The 22990-nt window shown below is 37.2% G+C and overlaps 1 protein-coding gene across 1 annotated transcript; it reads left to right on the plus strand.

Annotated features, from left to right (window-relative positions):
- Positions 1–296: 296 nt before the first annotated feature.
- TMEM144 (transmembrane protein 144) lies at positions 297–11699 on the plus strand (the record flags this gene model as incomplete). Its single annotated transcript, XM_084262864.1, has 11 exons — positions 297–435; positions 1514–1636; positions 2003–2102; positions 2636–2716; positions 4472–4553; positions 5670–5743; positions 6633–6751; positions 8005–8124; positions 8609–8706; positions 10665–10718; positions 11578–11699. 11 exons carry the CDS (start codon positions 297–299, stop codon positions 11659–11661), a joined length of 1074 nt encoding a protein of 357 aa, XP_084118990.1. The 3' UTR covers positions 11662–11699.
- Positions 11700–22990: the final 11291 nt, after the last annotated feature.

Genomic DNA, 22990 nt, shown 5'->3' on the forward strand with positions numbered 1-22990 from the left:
GGTTCTCTTTGAATATGGTTATGAAACACAGTAGTGATTTTATTTAAATTTTTTGGTGCACCTGTCCTTAAGGTCATTCTCTTTCTATGGCAGATTTTCATGGGATTCTACAGTATACTTTACAGTTCTTTCCAGCTTTTGAGAAATTGGTAAGTAGGATTGTTTGTTTCATATTTTTGAACTATTTTGGTATTATTTAATATTCCACATGTTTAATTTCACTCTCTGATTTCAGAATCTGTCAGGACCTACAGCAGAACAACTCCACAAAAGAGGCATCTAGCTGCATAACAAAGATGAACTTTGGGAAAGCTTACAGTACCCTTAACATCAGCAATGGAACAGATCTCGCTATTGGCTTTGCCTCTTCCGCAGTAGCTGTCCTCCTGTTTGGGACAAACTTTGTGCCTGTTAAGAAATTTGATACTGGTGATGGTAAATTTATTTATATTCTTTTGGTGGTTTTGTTATTTTTCTAACAGGAATGCTACTTTACCAGTAAATATGGGAGTTTCTATAGCTAGAGTTATAAATACTGTCACAACCTTAATCCGTAGAGCAATCATAGAGCAACTTCTATGTTGTTCTGCACTTAAATAGTGATGATGTGCATTTCACAATGGAAAGCAAACTGTCCTTCTACTCTCATGGGGTTTCTCAAATACATACAGTGTTATTTATATTGTAAAAGTTGTCATACTTTGGAGTATTGCCTTGTGATTGTGGACCTAACATATAAACAATGAAAAGTTGAAATTGAAATAATTTATCTGGTGATTCAGTAAGAACAAGAAATCACTTCTATTTTCTACTTGAAATTTTATTACTTTTACTGTAGTAGGTTCATGTTGTCACGTTGACATGAAGCATAGTCAATTACCAGATTCCTAGATGAATAAATCTGCCATTATATTACCTCTCTGCAGGTAGCATTTGCATTACATGCTGGATATAACCTCTCTCTTCTTTGTGCCAAATACGGTCCTAACAAGACATGACTGAAATTGAAAGCAAAAGTCTTAGCTCAGCTGCCATAAAGTTAACTGGTCAGTCTATTTGACCCTTAGAACCTACAAAGGTAGAAGAGATGGGTCCAGTGTCCTGGATCAGTGGAAAAGCCTGAGCTGTGAAGTTCTGTCCTGTGCAGTTGTGTGTTACATGCTACTAAGGTGGTGGGAGAAGTTTGCAGTAACTAAGTATTGTCTTGGTCAGAAGCCTGTCAAAATTTCCATGTGTTTGAGATTGAGGGCTTGTGTAAACTTTGTCCAGCAAGGTGGCTTTTGCAGCTGTGTATAAGGAATACATGGTAAGGAAAAGATTGACAGAATTAGAACACCCACCCTAAAATACATCTTTTGAATATATTGTAACGTGGTTCCCTGAAATTCAGAAAGGAGATGGCCACCTGCTTAATTTTTTTCCATACTATTTTATGTAAAACATAGTATGTTAAGAGATTCACACATGCAGTGTTCTACAAATTCTTGACTGTGCACAACTGATTCTTCCATAGGCATGTTCTTCCAATGGATTCTCTGTGCCTCCATATGGATAGTTTCTTTGGTGGTCAATTTAATACAGAATTGCCCCCGGTTTTGGCCTCTGGCTATGGTTGGGGGTTTTTTGTGGGCTACAGGTAAGAGATTTTTTTGAGACATAATCCTAAATTCATTTAAAAAAACTGTGACAAGTGTCCATATATAAGGTAGTAGTTGATTGGCTTTTTAAAGTCTCAATATAAATAGAGTTGTACCTTATAGCAAATATTGCTTTATTATGCTTATTTTATAAGCAGTAAATTCACACCAAAAATAACTTTCAAAATAGTATTTTAGAAAGGTCTGTGTGTGCTTAACATATTAATTTTCAAAAATCACTATTTCCTACTACCTTGTAGTTGCCTGAATTTCTTTGGCTTCTGAGCAGTCACAGAATCTAGAGCAAAAATATGCAAGATCACAGTTCAGCTTTTACTGATTTAATTTTGGTTTTTGTATTTCAGGCAATATTACAGTTGTCCCTATTGTTAAAACTATTGGCTTAGCTCTTGGTCTTTTGATATGGGCATCTTTTAATTTGTTGACAGGTTGGGCAAGTTCAAGGTGAGTATGTTTAACTCTCAAATCATACATAATTAGTGTTGCTAATTCTTCATTAATAACTGCAGTGAAAACACTATCATCAATAAAGAGGATTTATCATATATCTAACATTTTTTTTTCCTGTCAGTGGATAGTACTCAGGTTAATTATTTTATCTTTTTGCAGTTCCTGTGTCTCAGTAGGAAGAAGAATGCCTAGTAATGTTCATTAACTTCAGTGAATAACTACAGTATTTGTTAATGAAAATGAATACACTTTTTTTTTTAAGGTTTGTAATTAAAGATTGAAGTAAACTTGAATTATTTTATCAGCCTATACAGTAGTATACAATGTAAATTAAAGATTTATTTTGTCAAGTAGATGTAGCTTTATGCAAGCCAACTGAAGCACCAATCCGGTATTGTAAATGCAGATTATTGTCAATAATGCTTCAGCAGATTTATTTACATGAGTAAAGAATTCCAAGACTGGGTTATAATTTAACTGTTTGTATGCAGTCAGTGTACCTAAGTGAAAGTATTTAAATATTCCAGGTTTGGTTGGTTTGGAATTGACCCAGAAGAGGTATCAAGACCAACCTTAAATTACATTGGAGCTGGACTTTCACTGTTAAGGTAAATATTTATCCTTATAATAAATTTCTCTAATGTAAAATAGGTATTTAGCAACCACAGGACAGTTTAACTAGAGGACAAATGTCTTGACACATTTTTTGCAAATTGATTTATGGCAACGTTCTTGAGCTAATCGTACCTACCTGCTCAGTGTTGTGTCTCAGAATGCCAACATATTTTATATCCAATACAGTGGTGAAATGTTATTCATAAACACTGAAGTGTATTGTTAGGCTGGTAGGCATGTTCAGAGCAAGGCAGTGATGCACTGATTGTCTCCCTAGCTATGTTATTCAGATGGTTCACTTCCCCAAATTTTGTGAGAAAGGAAAAACTTGACTACAAGAATCTTGGTGAGAAAGCCTGTGTGAGATTGCTGATCTGACTTCGCTGGGGGGTACAAACCCTCTGTCTGAACTGTAGAATATGCCATAGGACCCCCTTCCCAGATTCTTCAGCATCCATGAAAAGCTGGAGTTTTTTGTATTATCTCTTGTCCTGAATATCTCCCTGTCTTGTAACTATTAAACCACACTTAAAACAACTCCCAAACCACACTTACAACTCCCAAACAGTGGCTTCATTTTGGATTTTCAGAAGGACTTCTACTCTTAATTTTTGTTTATTATTTGTGTAAGTACACATTTTGGTCCAAACAAAGAGGAAAGAGGGTCTTTCCTATGTAATGGTGTTCTTGCTTTCTGTGTGGCCAGGATGTTCTTTCTAGTGGCCCTAAATCCCAGGGACAGTAGGTTTGCCATAAGCATACTACACAGCAGATGCACATAACACCTTGAGGAAAGAAAGGTGTTAAGAACATGGAGGTAATGGAGCAATTCTTGATTGCTCGGAGACAGCTACTGCCTTAGATTCAGGAATTTTGCCCCCAGTCTCACTGTTTCCTAAGATTCTGCAGCTTTTTACTCATTGCTGTTACACATAGCACATGATTTTTTTGAGGTATTCACAAATAGGAGCAGTATTGCTACTTGTCTGATAAATTTATTCAGCTCACCATCTGCTTCCTGCCTGGTTCTGAGATATCAGAAGAGTCATCAACAGGGAGAAAGATCCTGACCAAAGGCATTTTCCTGGCAAGCCATACAGAGCCTTTCTGTGTTGCTCAGCTGAGCTCAGAAGCATGTGTTACGCTTTAGTCTCCTGTGTGAAACCTGCACATGTTTGCCTAGTCAGTCCCTCTGGGGGAAGCTCACATCCTTTTATCTTTATCCTCGTTCCTTCAGCAGATAAATCACTCTTCAAATGGAGAGTTTCTGTTTACAGCTATGAGAAGGAATTCCTAAACCATTAAAATGTCTTGCATAACATTTAAAAAACAGATCCTTCCAGTTCTGATTACATTTATTTGCCTGATTCACTGGAATCAGTTCCTTGAGCACATAGCCAACTTAGTGCAGGTTGAAGTTGTAGAGTTTTCATGCTGATATTCCATTGTATATGTGGTTTTGTACAAAAGGACAACTGTTGTTAGCATGTGGCTTTAGCTATTCACTGTAAAAAGGAGACATTGCAATCCCATTACCTAGAGGAGAGATCTATACAGTGATACAAAGACATATTTATTTACTAAGTTGTTTAAGACTGTTAAAACCAATTGCATTTTTAAAATATATTGATGTGACTCTAGGGTGATGAAATAAAGCAATATGCCTCCACATATAATAACTTTGGATGCTAAATGTTATGTCATTCTGAGCTGACATGGTATTTATTGGTGTGTTTTTCTCTTCTGAGTGCTGTCATATTTCTTTTTATAAAAACTGAAGTCCAGAGTTCTTCAGCTTCATTAGAAAGAACACCTTTACTGGGAGAAAGTGTAAGTACTCAACAGTTGTTATTTTACAACAGTGAAAGTACATACCCATTTGAAAACAAAACAAAAAAAAAAGCTTGAATTTAACTAGATTTGCTAGGATTTCTGGTAGAATACATAAAACATACATATGTGTGCATTGCCTGTGATTAATTCGTGGATCTTGTCTGTCCAGTCAAATGTGAGGAAAGGTTTTCCCACATGTTCCTTCTCTACTGTCAGTTTTAAATAGCTTCCAAGTCTTATTTCATTATGCAAGGTTATATAAAATGCAGTGTATTACATCCCTGTTTGAGAAGAGGAAGCTGTTTTTAACTAAAACTTAACTGTAAAATTAGGAAAGTGGCAGCAGAGTGTGTAACACTTATCCACCAGACTTTTGCCACATTACAGAGCCAGAAGACAGTGAAGAGACACTGATTCTCAGCATCGCCTGTAGCACAGGTTGAAGGTGAGGGCGGGGTGCCAGGTTGGCTGTTGCTCCTTTAGGAGTCCAAAGTAAGCCAAGAAAAGCTGGAGAACAGTAGGCTGCTTCTACCATTGTGTCTCAGGCTTGTAGGTCAGTAATGCATCCTACCTGAACAGAGAGCCCCTCGGAGTTTTCCAGCTGTGCTTAAGGCTCACTAGAGGTTCCAGTCTACCAGAGCAAGTAACAGAAGGCCATCTCATCTGTTTGCAGGATTAGAATAAAGGGATGTTGTAGTTTCTCTCTGCTGCACAGGAGTGTTGACTTGCCTGTTTGCAAATAGCCCTGATATTCTGATAGCAACACTGGAGCTATCTGGACAAGGCAAAAACGCAGCATAAATAAAATCTATAGATTAAATAATTCATTAGATTTAAGGAAAGATTAAGTTTTGAAAGTCAGAGCTGCCTGCATGCAGATGTACAGTGCTAGTGGATGGGCTATTGCATAGTAAACATCAAATCCATATCCAAACTTGTAAACTTTGAGGTAGGAGGATCCAATTACTATTATTTAAAAAATATTATTTCTTCTTTTATTGAATATTTCTATAAATTCCTATCGTTCTTCCATTTTCATTTTATTTACTGTTCTTTTTAATAACAATGTTCAAGATTTAAAAAAAAAAAAGTGAAGTCTGATGTTTTTTGCAGTCTATTAATGTCTCTGAAGATACCTCTGACGACTCATGGGTGAACAGACTTTCTCCAGCAAAAAAAAGACTCATGTAAGCTATTTCTTTTACTGGTACAGCCCAAGTAGTCAAAGAAAGTAGCTGAACACAGGGGAAGAGCAGAATTTGTCCCCGGTGGCTTTCCTACAACAGTCATGCACTAGTAGTTTTTAAAGTACTACTCTAGTGTGCATATCTGTATATGAATAGCTGCACGTTTATTGGATTATTTTTTTTTCCTTCAAACTGTTGAGTGTGCTTTACCTTATCAAGTAAGCACCACTTACTACTACAAAAGAACACTATTTGCAATGTAAATAACAATAGCAACTGAGTAATTACAGAGCTGTTTTTATCACTTGATTGATTAGCACTACAGCATGGATAGAGCCAATACTAATCATGTGCTTCCAGGTGTAGTTTCTGAGTGAATACATCTGGAGAAGGCACTGCAGTATGGTAAGGAGACAGCAGAAGCACTCAAGGGTAGAAGCAGCAGTTAGCAGAGGGCAATTGTGGGGAGTGGAGAGACAGCCAAGAATGGGAGGATCTGAAGGTAGAGAAGGGGACTAAGGAAACAATGTGTGAATGGTTACTAAGGTTATATAGACTGTAGCAGTGAAGCTGACAGTGGGAGTGTTGTAACTGTGTTTTTGTTGGTTTTCTCCTAGCTCTGCTTTTAGGAAATCCTAGTTAGTTTACATCTCATTAAAGCAGACTGCAGGCTTTTATGGCAGGAATTTTCTGTGTTACCTGGTCACAAGGTATAGGAAGACTAAGTTACTACATTGAAACATTTCTATGCTAGAAAATAAAAATGTGCTAAAATGTATTATTTTTATAGTGTTGCTGAAAATACCACATGATACACAATCTTTAACTGCAGTACTGGACTACTTCCTTAATTAACATTAACCTATTGTCTCTGTTGCTCTTTTTGAAGAGGCTGTAGCCTAGCTGTAATAGCTGGAGTATTCTACGGTTCCAGTTTTGTACCAGTACTTTACATCAAGGACCATGGAAGAAGAAATGAAACTATATACACAGGAGCAAGTCAATTTGGTACAGGCTAATAGGTCACTTTTACTTTATTTGATCAGTATATTGTGTCTCCTGCTTTCGTAAAGGCATAGAGTAAAATTGTTGATATGCCTGGAAATATACCCTGACTTCTTACCGGTTTTGCACTGTTATGTATTGTCATAATCATAGCACTAGTGCTCCCTTTTACCCAGAGGCAAATTACACTATTAAAAGAGCAGTGAGGCAAAGCCCATACCTCATACTATTTAATGCCTTCTGAAACATAGCTAGCATTCTCAGAGCACAAAGCTCATATGCCTGGAATATGCGGTAAATAAGGGCACAAGCTGTACCAGTTGCCTAATTAGTACACCAGTAAAGGAAGAGAAGAAGCTTGCTCATAATTAATTGATGAGTAGGAGAGATCTATAACAACATGTAATTAAAGCCTAATTGCCAGCTTTAAACAACACTTGCCCAGAAACATTTTCCTTAAGATTTAGTGTATAGTCTATCAGTTAATACCAGCAGCAGCATAAGAGCAATGTGTTGCTGTTGCCATTAAGAAATTGTTATGTCACATACAATTTCTCTTGAATACAGCAACTTAAATATTCCCCAGCTACACAAAACAGATGTTATCATTACTGTAGCTGTCTGTCCTGGTGAGGAATTATAACTCCAAGGAGATAGAGATCACCTTGCTAAATGCTTCTGTTTTAGCGTATTGGAAGTACTCTCTTTAGTGCATACCAAATCCATAAGGGTTTTTCTTATTGTTAATGATTATCGCTGTCAAAATCTTGGTAATGTTCTTAAAGATAAACACAGCACGGTTTTGTCATTTCTTTTTCTTTAAGCTTACACAATACATGCTGTTGTCTTGCCCTTGAATGTGTGGAAGAGAGAAACAAGGATGTGTATAGGAATACAAACATAGATGGTCATGAGAGGATGTAATTATGTAAAATCCCCACCAAGGTTCTGTAGCCTTACCTGAGAACTTTCTTCAGTTTCTAATAAATTAATTCGGTAGTTTGATAGTAGACTTCCAAAGATAACATCTCACAGAGATGCATAACAGCTTGTGATAAATTCTAGAGTTAGCACAACAGCTATTTCATACCTCATACACAGGTAGACAGGCAGCTGTATTTGTCACAGTCACGATTGAATATGAGGTGTTACCAGTAGCGCATATGTGGGTTTGTCTGTGTGAATGCTGTCAGTGAAACAAATCTAGTTAAAATTAATAACTGATGTTTAATATAATTTTGTAACTTCTCTTTCAGATTTAGATTATGTTTTTGCACACTTCAGTGGAATATTTCTTACAAGTACTGTCTACTTCTTGATCTACTGTGTAGTCAGGAAAAATAGACCTAATGTTTATCCCCAAGCCATACTGCCAGGTATGACTGTTTTTTACATTAGTAATTAATTTCAGTTACTTCTGACCATTTTGCAGTGATTAGTTCAAGCTATGTGTTGGAATTGTAGTTTGCCTTTCAGGTTTCTTAGTCTGACTTTTTGTGGCTTTTGAAAGATCACTCCTATTAGATTAATTAATTAAAGCTAGGAAACAATGAAGAATTTTGTTCTGATCTGAAATTATAACAAAATTATTATAGTATACGATGGATTTTCAAAAACTGAGTCTGCCAGAGGGGAGAGCACATTGCCCAGAAAACTTTGAACTTTAATTAATTTGCTACTTCAGTTGGAGTAGCTGATTTTTATCCCTTGAGATTTGGTTTAGACTATCAGAGCCAGCTTGTTAAAGTAGTTAACATACTAAAATATGTACATACAGCTTCTGTATTATGCTATAAATGTTCCACAAATTTCTGTCTGTACCTTGCTGTGCATGTTTTTGATCGGGATTTCTTTTTCTAGGGTTTGCTTCTGGTGTGCTTTGGGCAATAGCCAATTGCTGCTGGTTCATAGCCAATCACTATCTCAGTGCTGTGGTCAGCTTTCCAATAATTACTGCAGTAAGTATATGTAAAAAAATGTTGACTGAAAAAAGGTTTCCCCCTGCCCCATTTGTGGAATTAAGTTGAAGTTATGATGTGTCCATAGCATTTTAATCAAGAGGATATGTTGCCTCTTCTGCTTGTCTGTGTTAGCCTTTGGATTTTGGGAACATACATGATTGACAAGCACCATCTTGGTGAATGCCAAACTGAAAAAAACAGAGCAACTGAAAATGTGAGTCTTTAGGTTATGTAAAAACCAAAGGTCTGTAACCAGAACTGTATCAATATTAAATAGTAAACTGAAGTGATTAAAAGAAGAAATGTTCTATGCTTTCACTCCCAGCGAGTACATTTTGTTCTGGATGTATTAACTTGTGATTTTTATCCTCTACCAGTCATTTTTCTCAGTATAGTTAGGTGTGGGTTTTTTCTTTTTACACTTCTTGAGCACACAGAACAGATTATGTATTGCTGAAAATAATATTCTTAGGCAAATAAATACGTTGGCCCATTTTTTTTGGTTTATTCCTTTTTAAGATGCTGTGTCTTTAAAGCACTGTTAATTTCTAGAAGCTGCATAAATTCCATCACTAGCTAAAAATAAACTTTGCCTTTACTTTCCTGCCAGTCTACTAGATGGTGCTGCAAATGTGGATAACTTGTGGCAGATGAGAGTTCATAAATACCAAAACTAAAGTTTTGCTGAACAGCTATATTTTAGAAGCAACTAATGAAACAACGTTAATAGGGATTAAGCTTTGCCTCAAGATGCAGTAAATCAGAATAAACTCTGCAGTGTGCAATGAAAAAAAAGACTTTGGATCATTCTAATTAGAAATTGAAGGATTAATGGAAAGCTGCTTTAGAAACTCAGTTATCAGTATGCCTAAAGGGCAAGGATATAAAATGACAATATGAAAAACTTAAGGATAGCACTGATGAGAAGCTGCCTATCTGGTGCACAGACTTGCAACTGCTGCTTTACTTCATCCTAGAGAGACTTTCAGACAGCTATTCATCATATCCCTTTAAGAATTTGTTTCATTTTTAAAATGTATTCCTTTCACAGTATACGTTATCTAGACAGTGGAATAACAAATTCAAATTATAGTTGGCAGTTTACACTAAGAAACAGCACCCACAAGTACATTCAGCATGAGAGGCGGTTTCCTGCTGGCCTAAACCTATGTTGTGTCAGTGGTACTGAAGATGGAAGGAGGAAGATCACTGTCCAAATATGTCAAGTGTTTCTGAGAGCAGCTCTAATGGGAATCATAAACAGAGCCAGTTTTTGCTTCACTTTCTGATAATAATTTCCCATCAGTCATGAAAATGCAGATCATTGCTCCCAGAGAGGAAAAACTGTATTACTAGGAGTGCTTGGAAATTGTTTTATCACTGTTTCCTGTTAGCTAGGATTATCTGTATGGCAATATCACAGATAATCAGCTGTTTTCCTGACCTATCTGCTTGGCTTTGCGTTGTCCAGGTGCCTGCTGTACAGGAAAAACATTTATGTTCCTGTCTCTCCATATCACACTGAGTGATAAAACCTAGCTTTGTCCAGCTAGTTAGTCATGCTAATAAAGGAAATGTTTGGAATATCCATGACAGCTGCCAGTAATCCTGAATAGTCCTCTGAAATGTGACAACATTGTGGGCTGTAGTTTGGACTAAAATGAGGCATATTTCTAACCTACTAAAAGAACTTATAATAGCCAATGCAGACTCCATGGAGTAATTTAGAAGGAAAATGTACCTTCTCTGAAAAGAAGTCTTTTGCCTCTTTAGCCCTTTTTTTAGTGTGCCTTACTTCATACAGATTTCAGTGATGTTTACCCCTTTGCCATGAGCACTGTAACAGTACAGAATGGAAAGGCCTCTTTTTGTTATCCAGACAAAATTCAACCATCATGAGAAAGTGGTACGTTTTAATGAAATGCTGTAATGTACAAATGAATCTTACTCTTTAGGGTCCTGGCCTTGTTGCTGCAATGTGGGGAGTCCTTGTTTTTAAGGAAATCAAGGTAATCTTAGTCGGTTTCTTACGTTGTCTCTCTTGCTTGACTCTAGCGCTGGGAACAGCATGACATGGTATATAGCTCTTAGATTTCTCTTCCTTACAAGTATTGTGTTATGAAGCTGAAAGTTGTATCATACTAAGTTTCTCAAGAAAGGTAAAGAAGAACTGTGAACAATTTTTCCAGGAATTAAGATTTGAATTCCATAACTGTATGAGCAGCAGTGGGAGTAAATGAAGACTAACAGGGCTGGAGGGCAGGATGCCAAGCACAGCCTGAAAATGGACTTTGCCAGTTCTTTCAGTCAGAGCAGGGGAATGAGCAATTGTCCTAATAATCACATAGACAAGTAGATTAGCCTTTTACTGTCAGATTTGCCACAGAAATGAAAAATTAGAGGTTAATTTGTCTTACTCATTACAGTATAGTGTAGAGATAGGGCAGTGATTGTCTAGAACAGGCTAATTTACTGGGTGTTAAGATATGTGGCAGAAACTTCCCTAGTGAAATTTGAAGTATTGAACACCAGGAGCTTAGTCCTCAGGTTCTCTTAACTAATCTCTCCAGGATCTGTAGGTACCTAATTTGCCATTGGACATCATCTTTCCTAATTCTTTTGGTGAATGTGTAAAATGCACTAGGCAGCCTTGGATTAGGAACTAGAAGTTCTCTCTGTCCCCCAGTGTAGATTAATGTTGCGCCCCACCAGCCTCTGCAATAATCTGAATATAAAGGCCTTTAAAAATACTTTTGAAAATTGTTGTATTAATTTGGTGGCTTGAGTTCTTTATTTTACCTTTTGGGGGGGAGGGGTAAATGGTACCTATTTTGACAACATATTTTTCTCTCCCTTTTGGCTATCCAGGGAATGAAAAACTATGCATTACTCGCAGTAGCGTTTTGCATCGTTTTGGCTGGGTCACTCTCCACGGCTTTTTCTAAAGTGTGAAAGCATCTTCTGGACCAGTAGATGGTGCCACCGCTTAATACACTCAGAAAGACAAGACTGGGATATCGCAATACATGATAATTTTCAAAATGTATGTCCAACACTTACCATAACTTGCTTCACACAAGTGAAAATGAAAAGCTTTGCAAAATGTTCCTGTTTGGCACGAAAGAAAATCTGGAAACATTTGTTTCTGAACTTCCTGAAACAGTAAGAATATCAAAGGATTTTATTAAATAAAGCTAAATGATTTTATAGTTAACAATATTTTTGCTTCAGGTACTTAACTTCATCTGATCACAAAACGCAGTTCACTGTTGTGACAGTGGATAAATAGATTTTAATTGTTATTCTGTAGTACTGTATGTATTTGCAAGCTAATTTGTTTTATTGTAACATTTTTCTCTTACTGACTTGAATGTAAAATATGCCTTGGAATATTCTTGATGGAGCTGATACACATGAAGATATGAAGCTTTTTATTTAGAAGCATTGTTCTTTAATGTCATCAGTTTACATACAAAGTGTCTTCCAATCACTTCAGAGGTTTGAGGGAAATACAGAAGAAAAGGTGCTGTAAAATGAATTACTTGTGTTTGCTGCTAAACTGTAAGCTCAGTTACAAGAACATTATGTAGAAATCATGACGAGTATATAAATAATTTGGGAGGTTTGGTTTTCTTTATTTCAGTTCTATGAAACTTTGCAAGTAAACACTGCGTTTCTGTAACTCGTGGTGTTGGAATATGAGCCAAGTATGTGGTTCAGAGTTCGTTTACCTATAACTTTGGGCATTTTCTGAATACTTACTCCTCTGTGTAGCATATTCAAATCTTAAAAATCATGTATGGTAATATTAAATTATATTAAAGCATCATACTAAAGTTAGTCATTGTCTTACCCAAACCAAGGTAATCTCTGTGCAAATATCTTCTGACAGTCATTGTCTAATGTGATGGTTGTTGGGTTTTTTTTCTTTTTAAAGAAAGTTTTACATTTTTAGGTGAACTAACCAGCTTCTAAATACCTGTCCTGCAATAAAGCCTTAATATGTAAAGGAAATTCTCAGGAATGTTATATCCACTGTTGTATCACCCCCACTGCTGTGGTGAAGTATTTTCTTACTCTTGGCACCCTTTATATGCATAAAGCATGTTTTCTAAATCTCCCCTTAATGTTTTCTTCAGTATATTAAACAACCCCACCTTGTGCAGTCTCCCCTTACTTGTAATGTGCTCATTTCTCCTGCTCTTTTCTGAACTAAGTGGATTAGATCTGTCTTGGAGAAACTGGACCTGGCAATCAGACTCCACTCTCAACAGAAACAGATGAGCAACAGTAGGATTTTTTACATCCAATTTGCAAGCTCTGTTCATGGTTACACATCATAGTATGATACTTTCTCCCATCCCAGCTTGGTATTGTAAACGTGTTCAGATTGCAATCATAATATCTTTTTTCCATTCCACCCTTCTTTGTCTCTTATCTATCAGATTTGATCTTAGAACTGTGACTTAGCCTGCTTTTTGCCTGTCCATATTGTTTATTCCTACCCAGGTGTGAGAGCTTGGTGTCTTAGGAGGTTTTTTTTTTCCCTTTAAAGCATTTCTCTAATTTTGCTCTGTGTGTTTGTCCTCTGACAAGTTGGCAGCAGTTTCCAGCCAGATGTCATCTGCAAATTTAATAAACATACTCTCTAAACTATTGTAAATTATTTATGAAAATGCAGTATGATACTAGCCTCTGTTTTTTTGACGGTAATACAATACTTTTCCCTTTTTGAGTACAGTTTCCCCTCTGTCTTGCCATGGTTTTATTTAGGCTGCATTCTCCCAGCTTTAACATCTGCTACGGTTGTTCAAGTCAAAATAAATACATGACATGTACCACCCTAATACCTGATGCTGGAAAGAAAACAGGTCAGATTTCTTTCTGATATCAAGGTCAGACACAATTTCTTCTTGACAAGTCCTTGACTGTTCGTTACCTAGCCATTGTTCTATTGACTCAGATAAGGAAGAATAATTTGTTCGCATTTACGAAATAATTTTAATTAAATTTGATATTTATCGTTTCCCTGGGACTGTTCCCCTTTTTCTTAAAGATCACAAGTATTTATATGTTCCTGGAATATAACCCTGTGCCAGAAGTTTGCTGATAAATAATTAGCCAAATCAAAATACAGTGTTCTCTGGCCCCTCTACAGATATGCTTTAATATGTCATTTCTTTCCTACCCAGTATTTGTTCTTACTCCTCTGTCAGTGTTCACAGTTGTGTTAACGCTGACTGTAGTCTAATTAAGACTTAAGAGGGCTGTCCACTTTATAATGTCATTGCTGAATCATGGCAAATTATCTTGTATTTCCACACAGTTGCTGACATAACTAGTCTTATAGCTCACTATTTTGCTAACATAATTACCATGAATACATTACTTTTAAAGATACTGTGATTGCAGCACCAGTCTGCATTGATGTACCAATGCAATTTGCTCTGGAAGGACCATCTGTGCAGTTTACTTCTACCTGTAGGTCACCTTCCACATTTGTCCTCAGGTACAGTCTATGCTATACAATGAACTATGCTCTTCCGTAATTTGTGTGGAGTGATTTCCTAATGCCTCAGTCTGGAAAAACACTTGGAAAATACTCAACCAGAACTCTTGGGGAGGAGAACCGCGTCTCCATGGGCTTGGATGGTGAACTAGCCTGTTCATCTGCTTCCAGGGTAGAACTAGGCTTTAGGGAGTGTTTAAGGTCTGTATTGTACGAGAAGTTTCTCAGGCCCCAGAAATTCCTAGAACACCTTCAAAAGAAAACAGGCAAAGGCAGAAAAAAGGGTTAGAGGGTCGAGAGATGTAAGAATGCATGACGTGATTGACAACTGAGCCAAGCATTGGAACATTGGACACCTTTTTTAGCCCAGCAAAGCTCTGAGAGGAAAAACAAATGGGAGCAGATGGAGCTGTGTGAAGATGTTGCAAGGTTAGGTGTACCACAGCACAGAAAGTACGGTGTTTCCTAGTTGCCTTCCACAGCTGGGCAAGCCACAGTGCTCCCTGAAGAGTCAGTGCAGAGGGGCTGTTGTGCAGTTGCTGGTGGGCGTGCAACGACTCTGCCTGGTAACCTGTGTCCCCAGCTGTGCAAGGAATAAGCAAAATTGTTTGCTCAAACTGAATTACTCTGTGACCTCATTTACCCCTAACCTTGGCCACCTGTTTCCTATCCTGCACTACAGTGAAGTGCCAGAGGCGTTTCATGCTGCTATGGTACCTGAGGTTTTGCTTTGTTTGGAGCTCTGAGTATCATGAATCAATGTGGCTTTGGTTTTTCCATTTTCAGCCAGTAACTTAGTGATGGGACAAGTTAGTTGGTTGCTAGTGCTGTAGTGGAAATTTATAACAGGTTAGCAAGTAGTAGAAAAATTATCCTGGCAGTGCCTGGATTTACTGGTTGCGTTTCAGATCCTGGTTTTCTCACTGCATTTGTTTCTTGTGGTTTAAGATAAATCTGAACAGTTAGACTGAATCTGCTACATCCACCCCTTATTAGCAGACTTTACCTTTAAACTGTTACTATGTTCTTCAGTTTGCTTTAACTGAAGAGTCTTTTCTAACACTATCTGAAGCTTCTATGATCTGGCTTGAGGGATGCTCTTAAGTTACTGTCTGGTATGATTATGGGCAGCATTTGAATCCTCTAGGGCAGAAGCCCCTTTCATGTTCTGTTGTTTCTGTACAAGGCTGTTGGCATTTGGAAACAAACCGAAAACCTGACTGTAGCCAGTGCCATGTAAACGTATGTGGCTTGGTGCAGTTCTTCGGTCTATATCGTAAAGCTATCAGATGTGCAAACTTCATTGCTGACTGCTGGGGAATTAATTCAAATTCTTGTATGTGAAGACTCAACTATGACCTTTATTAAATGCTTTCTTAGCAGAAATCCTATTGGATTTGTCTTGCCAGTAAGAAAAAACCCAGCTCTTGCAGCTCTCTTCTTTGAAAAATCTTTTGTGGTAATTCATCAGAATTTATGGTTTAAATATGTATTTATTCCAAAATATTTTCTTACAATGTTCACTTGGAATATATTGGATAAATATTCCATTCGTTTCTGAGATTTTCTTGAAGTTTTGAGTTTGAAGTAGCACTGCTTCTTTTTTTGTGTTGAAATGTTGGATTAACAGATATCTGTTTATAGAGCTGTTTATACAAAACAGTCTGGCAGCAACTGAGTTCAATAAGAAAAAAATCTACAGCTAATATAAATTATCATGGCTCTGTTTATATCAGCATGTTTTTATATCAGTATGTTTTTATATCAGTGTAAGAACTAAGCCAGAATATTTCTAAATTTGGGGGGTGGAGGTGGTGTTAATTTTTTCATAAAAATAACTGAAGGAAAAATAAAAGTAGAACCAAGGTGGAAGAATCACATTTTTTTTCTAAAACTATATTTTCAAATATTTGTGCTTGTTCAATAAGTTCTTAAATCAAGCTCAAAGATACCCTTAGATTTTTTTTTTCCTCTGGTAATACTAGGAGGCAAACTAGTCTTTAAAACATAGGTAGATGGGGGCTTTTGAAGTGAGATTTTTGTGCAGCATTCAGAACCACAGAACTGTGTGACAGCTTTTTTAAAGTTTCCATACCTGTTTATTCCTTTCCCTATGTTTATTATTAATTCCCTGAGACTTGCTGCCCTTCTTCCAGATTTTTATTCCTTCAGGTTCTTAGTAAAAATGACTGTTTTCTGCAGGAGCAATTTAAATACATTAATTCCTATGTCTTCAAATATGAACAGTGAAAACTGGCATTTTTTTAACCCTATGCATATTTTTTCTCTGTATCATAATTTCCAACGAATATTCAAGCATGATTAAATGCTGGATCAATAGTCCTACCAGATCCTTGAGCTTTGTTGCACCTGGTGTGAAAATAACATGGCAGCCAGGATGATACATGCCAGCAATTAGTGTCTTAAAAATAAATAAAAAATTGACCTTGCTTTCAAATAGAAGACTGAAGTTTAGTGCTGTATTCCACAATTACTGCATGACTGATGAGTTCCATCTTCCTCTAGCTAATGCTAGTAGGTGGTGACGATGAAGCCTGTTTTAGCTGATAGAGCTGATGTGATGGTTCTTACATTTTTCATGACAACACAAAACATTTTTTTAAAATCTAAAGTAGATGTTCTCTTTAAAGTGAACGTTGAACAGTTCTTATGCCTCTTGTTGCACCAAGGGTTTGAGAGAGGAGATGAGGCTTAAAGGAACTGGGATCTGCGTTAGTCCTGCCAGTGTCAGTGATTCAGGCAGTTGGACACCACTGTGTGTTTTCAGATCGTGTAGCTAACTCCCAGTGATCCTGGGACTTGGTAATTATACAGGAACCAATGCACTAGTAATGAAATAAATTACAAACAGGTTAGTTACTTCCCATGTCCTAGAGTTTTTCATGCTGTGGTTCTTCTAAAACCCATTTCTTGTAGAACTACGAAGCAAACCACACTGTTCCCAGGGCCAAGGCAGGGAAGGGGTGGGGAAGCGAGAGGGTCTTCCCCTGACTGGTTAGTGAGATGGGAGAACCGGTGACAGTAATGTTTCTGTGCTGTTTGGATTGCTGCAGTGAGGGAAATAGCTGTGTCCCATTGCTCTGTGCTGCTCTCCGTGACCCCGTAGGCAAACCTCAAAGGACATTGTTTATTGTTACTGTTCATGGACCAGAGAAAGAATTAGAGCCTCTAACTGATGAGTCATTTTTCCTTTTTATTGTTTATGAGAGGAGCACTGTTCAGGAGCTGCAGAACGATAGCTGCTCCCCACCTGTATTTACACATCTGAGCTTTGATCCCTACTGAGGAAGAGCCCCAGGAATGGAAAGGTCGCAGGCTCTTCACAGATGCAGCTTAGGAGAAGGGCTGATGTGGTACTTAACTGGAGAGTAATATTTCACATCGAGCGATGCCTTGGCTCTGCAGTTCATTTTCCAATTGATTTTGCGCGCAATCGAAAGGTTGGAGCTTGTTGTATAAAACCATATCATGACTTGTGTTCCTTGAAGCATACTGTGCTCATCAAGTTCAAAGGAAATAGTTTAGACTTGGCTTGTTGTGAGTCCTCCAGATGTACTTGCAGGGAGCGTGCATAACCTCATCTTCAACCTCTGCTTCAGATGTTTGTGTCTAGCATTTTTTAGTGAAGTAGCTGAGATTTAGTTCATGAACCCGTACAAAAGCTAACTATAGCTGTATATGATTAAAAAATGTGCTCATTTGAATCTCTCTAGAGGTTGGCAGCATTTCACATTATGTGTGATGTTTGTAATGTGAACAACAAGCAATTTTTTAAAAATGAATTAAACATTTGCAACTTGTGACTCTAGCAACGTACATCGTATTTTCTTGGCTTTTGAGAGGCTAGTCACCACAAAACCTGCTTCTTGTACACTTCTAACTTTGCAGGCATTGGAGGAAAATACTTGTCTTTTTTTTTTTCTTCTCCAGTACCCAATATTTTCTTTTTCTTAACTTTGTGAGCAACAGCCCATGCAATGGAGCAATAGTGAATCTCTCAAAAAGGAGGATACACTGAAGTGCATAGGATCCTATGGCTTTGGTGATACCAAGCCACTCTATTCTTCAGCAGATCGCCTTTTCTTTTATGTTACAGTATTGGCAATTGCCAATCTTCTCACATCCCCTGTGTTTCTACTGTTTAGGGGAAATAGTGGTACCATCAAAACAGACTGATCAATAGACTTCTGCCACTGAATCAGGATTTCACTCATGTTTATCATTATGGGGGTTAAGTAGATTTAAGATGTTGCCGCTATGCTACTGTTTGCTACTAAGAGACACCTCACAGCAAAATGAGTGGATAAGATTGGGACTTCTTTTTTTATGATTATGAACAAAAAAACAGCTGCACTAGCTTGCTTCCTTGTGAAAAGGTAAATTCTGGGAACACTGAATGGCACCTCAGCCTAGCACATTTGGAAGAGTTACGTCCTTGCTACTTTTTATCTGATTGTTGTGACAGAATTATTGTTTCCTAGAACTTATGTTTTATTTTTCTTTTCCTATGGTAATAAAATATAACTGTAATTTTTACCTGAAGAGAAATGCTTTGGAAACTTGTGTAAATCTACTATGCACTGCCAGGCTTGAAAATTTATTTGCTGCATGTCCTATTTAGCATAATTTCTCTGCCTTTATAGATAACAACTTGAGTTTACTAGAAATTCAAAATCTTGGCTGGTGTAAACACTGTTTTGCATATGATTTGTTTTTTATCAGCTATGCCCTAGACATTGTGTATTAAATATTGTCTGCTGTTTGTGGGTAGTGCTGTTCAGGGTGTGACGTGTGTAAAGGTTGGTGGTCTCCTTCAGTTTTAAGTCTTTGTAAAATGTCAATGTGATAACTGAAGCTGAAAATGCAAGAAAACTGGGCCCCCATGAAATATGCCCTGACCAGTATTTGGAGGTGTCTTACGTTTCTTTCATGAGGGAAAAGCAAAACCAGCATGGTTGGACTCCAGCTAATGTATTTCTCTGTAGCTAGAAAGCATAGAGAGCTGCTACACCATGAAATTGCTTCTGAAAATTTAAAAGGAAGAAAGCACTTCAGCACAACTATTCCCCTCTGTCTTACATTAATTCTCTATATCTGTATCTGTTGCTAGAAGCATTAGCTTTTAGATTAATGACAACTTGCTGAAGGAAAATTATTTAGAATATCAAATTTTAGGGCTTCTATCAAAGCATTGCAAAGAATGTCACAGATCCAACTGACTTGAGTTGTGTGTGTCTGCAAAATACAGTGACCCAAAAGGTGTGAATATCTCTGTGTGTGTGTGCGTATAGACATAAGAGATAGGCTCTAATTGAGATTCTTGTAATTAAGAAAGATCTGGGAATTGTTGGAAGCAGCTATCTGAAAATATCAAGTCATGCTAGCATGTTAGAAATCATTCAGCAGCAAATGGAGAAATATCACTATGCCAGTGTGCAATTTCAGTTCACTGATCTCTGTAATATAACAGATTTTTAAAAGTCAGAAAGAAACAACATAATCTTCCCCTGTGCAGAAGAATTCCTTATTTGAGTAGAACTGATTTCTCAGCCGGAATTATAGAACCAAAATGTGCAAATAACATTATGAGACATTAATTAATAATATGAAGCACATGAATAAGGAATGATTAATCACCATGGCTTATAATGCAAGAACAATTGAATGCACAAAGTTATTAGAGATGTGGTTTGAAAGACAAAAGTGACTTTTTCAAAACCTATGTGCATTTTGAAAATGGCAGATGATGTGGTATACATTAGCACTGAAAATGGGTTCTGAAGCAGTCAGTGAAAGATAAAGCCATCCCTGACTGTCGGTCACTACCAGTGATCTCAGTGGGACCTCTGGATCAAGCCTTTAAGCCACCTGATTTCCAAGAGGTATCTCCTGATAGAAACCTTTTAGTCCTAGCTAAAGACTAATACTTGCAGACCAGTTGGTCTTCCACATTTATAGAATACTTTATATTTGCTTCATTAAGGTGGCCATATCAATTACATGGCTAGATTAAGTAAATAAGCACCTTTCCAATGCCCTTCCCTCCAGCATGTAAACCATACTACGCAGCTTGGAGTTGTTGGCAAGGTTGCTGAGGGTGCACTCAATCCCACTGTCCATGTCACCAACAAAGATGTTAAATAATGTTGGACCCAATACTATCCCCTGAGGACTGCCACATAGAGTAACGTGTGTTTATTATTTTGGTATAGAGGAATACCCCTGCAGGTTGGTACTCCTGATTCATGAATTCCTTTCCTGAAGCTAATAATGTATGTACATTTTATGTACAGTGTCAGCACTGACAATCAGCCTTTGGAAGTTTTGTCACTGGTAGACTTAAGGGGGTGCAATTTTGTGAAGTGATAACTTGGTCACAGATTCATAGAATGGTTTCAGTTGGAAAAGACCTTCAAGATCATCAAGTCCACCCATCTACCCAGCCCTACCAGGTCCAACTCTAGACCATGTTACTCTGGTAACATTCAAGCTGCTCTCAGTCCAAGAGCTCACATGTCACTATTGCAAAAAAAAAAAACTAACAAAAAAAACCCCACACTGTAAAGATCTGAAATACTCTAAATTTGGGTGGGGTGGATGTCCCAGTTGGAGTTGGTCTATCAGTTAAGTCTATCAGTTAACTCTGCTGATGTTTGTAACAGAGAAAAATCTTGCAGATGCCAATGTTGATTCAGACCTGTTAAGATAATCACAAAAAGCAGAATAAAATGCTATTCTAGAGAGAGGTGGGACTGTGGATTCTTATCCTGAGATAGAAGTGAGCTAAGCAAAAGGAGGCTGGAAAAGAAGCCTTATCTTAAACTGCCACTCAGTGAAAAAGGTTTAGGTTGTTCTCAGCAGTGCAAAATAGTCAGGTTGCCAGTGAGCATGCAGGAATAGCCCTGAGAGTATGAAGACTGTAACATGATTTACTTTTGGTAAATCTGACAAGCCTTAGAGGGGAAAAGTCCATTGTCTAGCCTTGGAATCCACATTGAACTTCATTAGGTGATGAGAGTGGATGTGAAGATTATGGCTTATTTTCTTGCTTGGAAACAGAAAAACAAGAAGGAAGGAAGGGGGGGGGGGGGGGGGGCAGAGAAAAAACTTAAACACCCAATGGCTTTTTTTTTTTTTTTACAAACCATATTTGAAACAAATTGGAAAATAATTACTATCATAGCTTGCTTCTGCTTCTGTTTCTTAGTTAATGAATAGCAAACACATGAAATAGAACACTGTTCAAATGTTTTCTTCAAAAAAGAGGTGCACCTGCAAACTAATCTTTTTGATGAGTGCAATTACTATTATTCATTGTTAATTAACTGCAGTGAAGGTGCTGGTGGTATGAACTGAGAGACTTTAAACAGATACAGTATTTGAATTTCTAAGGAGTTTGGTAATAACCCTAAAAAAGCTAAAAAGCAGATTTCATTCCATCTGTATTTGGGCCAGAATTTTATGAATTGTAAATGTAGATATCTCCTTCTAAAATGATTTAAACAATTAAATTCCTGTTTATAGCTGTTAGAACACAGTAGGTGCTGAAAGGTGCTGAAATCAACAGAAGGGTTTAATAATGCTCTGGTACTTCAGAAAATCTGGAAGATTTCTGGAAGGACAATCTGCATAAGAGATGAAGAAGTCCTTAAACACCTTTAAAATTAGTTCTTTCCTGCCTCTCAGTTCCTAAATCTATTTTGCAAGTGGGAATTCTGATGAAAATTTGCTTAGATTACACTTCAAAATATGGTGCATCATAATTTGGGCAAGCACGTTCAGAAGCTGTTTCGCTGAAAAAGTGATACAAGTTATTCCTAATGATCAAACCTGTCTTTGATTGTCCTGTATGCAATTTCTTTGTCTTTATCCAGCAAACCAAAGTATATGCTTAACCATATTTAACTTTCCAGGCAATAAATGTTTTATGAACTGAAATAGCACAGCTTCATTTTTAAGTGCCTATGGGTAGGTCTGTTACATGTAAGACTGTTATATTTAAGACTGAGTAATTCAGACCAGTACCAGAATAATATTTCTGTTTAGAAACAAGCATTTCCACTTTGAAATCATCATGATTTTTCAGAGGCTTGGGACACAGCCAAAACTTCTGATGATAAAATACCCCCCTAAAAGGCCATTTTTCATTTTCTATCGATTCAGTAATTGATGCCAAATAAGATAGTAATTTTCAGAAAATTGACAATTTTTAAAAGGTAGATTTTTTAGTATGTATTTATTATATAAATACAAATACAGTGCAACATAATGGCTGTATCATAGAATCTGCTGTCTATTCAAAAAAAACCCAATCAAAAAACCAGAAACAAACAAATAACCCCAAACAAGCAAACAAACCCACAACCAAGTAACTAAAAGCTCTTTCTGACTAAAACTTAATTTTTCTTTTGCATTTGGAAATTAAAAGCCTGGTATTAATGACATTTTGTGGCTTAATATCTCAATTTTTCTAGTTTTCAACGGGTTTGGTTTTGGTTTTGCACTGAGTCTGAGGTATAAAACCTGAAGTAATCTTCAATGTTGATCTTTTTTTTTTTTCTCCTTACTGCCAGCCGTATACTGGGCTGCATTGAGCACAGCATTGCCAGCCAGACCAGGGAGGGGATTGTCCCACTCTACAGTCTGCTGGTGCAGCCTCACCTCGAGTTCTGTGTGCAGTTTGCTCCACTGTACAAAAGGGACATAAAAATATTGGAGAGTGGAATGAGGGCAATGAGGATGTTGAAGGAT

The sequence above is a fragment of the Gallinula chloropus genome (assembly GCF_964237585.1).
Source record: "Gallinula chloropus genome assembly, chromosome: 4".
Classification (NCBI taxonomy): domain Eukaryota; kingdom Metazoa; phylum Chordata; class Aves; order Gruiformes; family Rallidae; genus Gallinula; species Gallinula chloropus.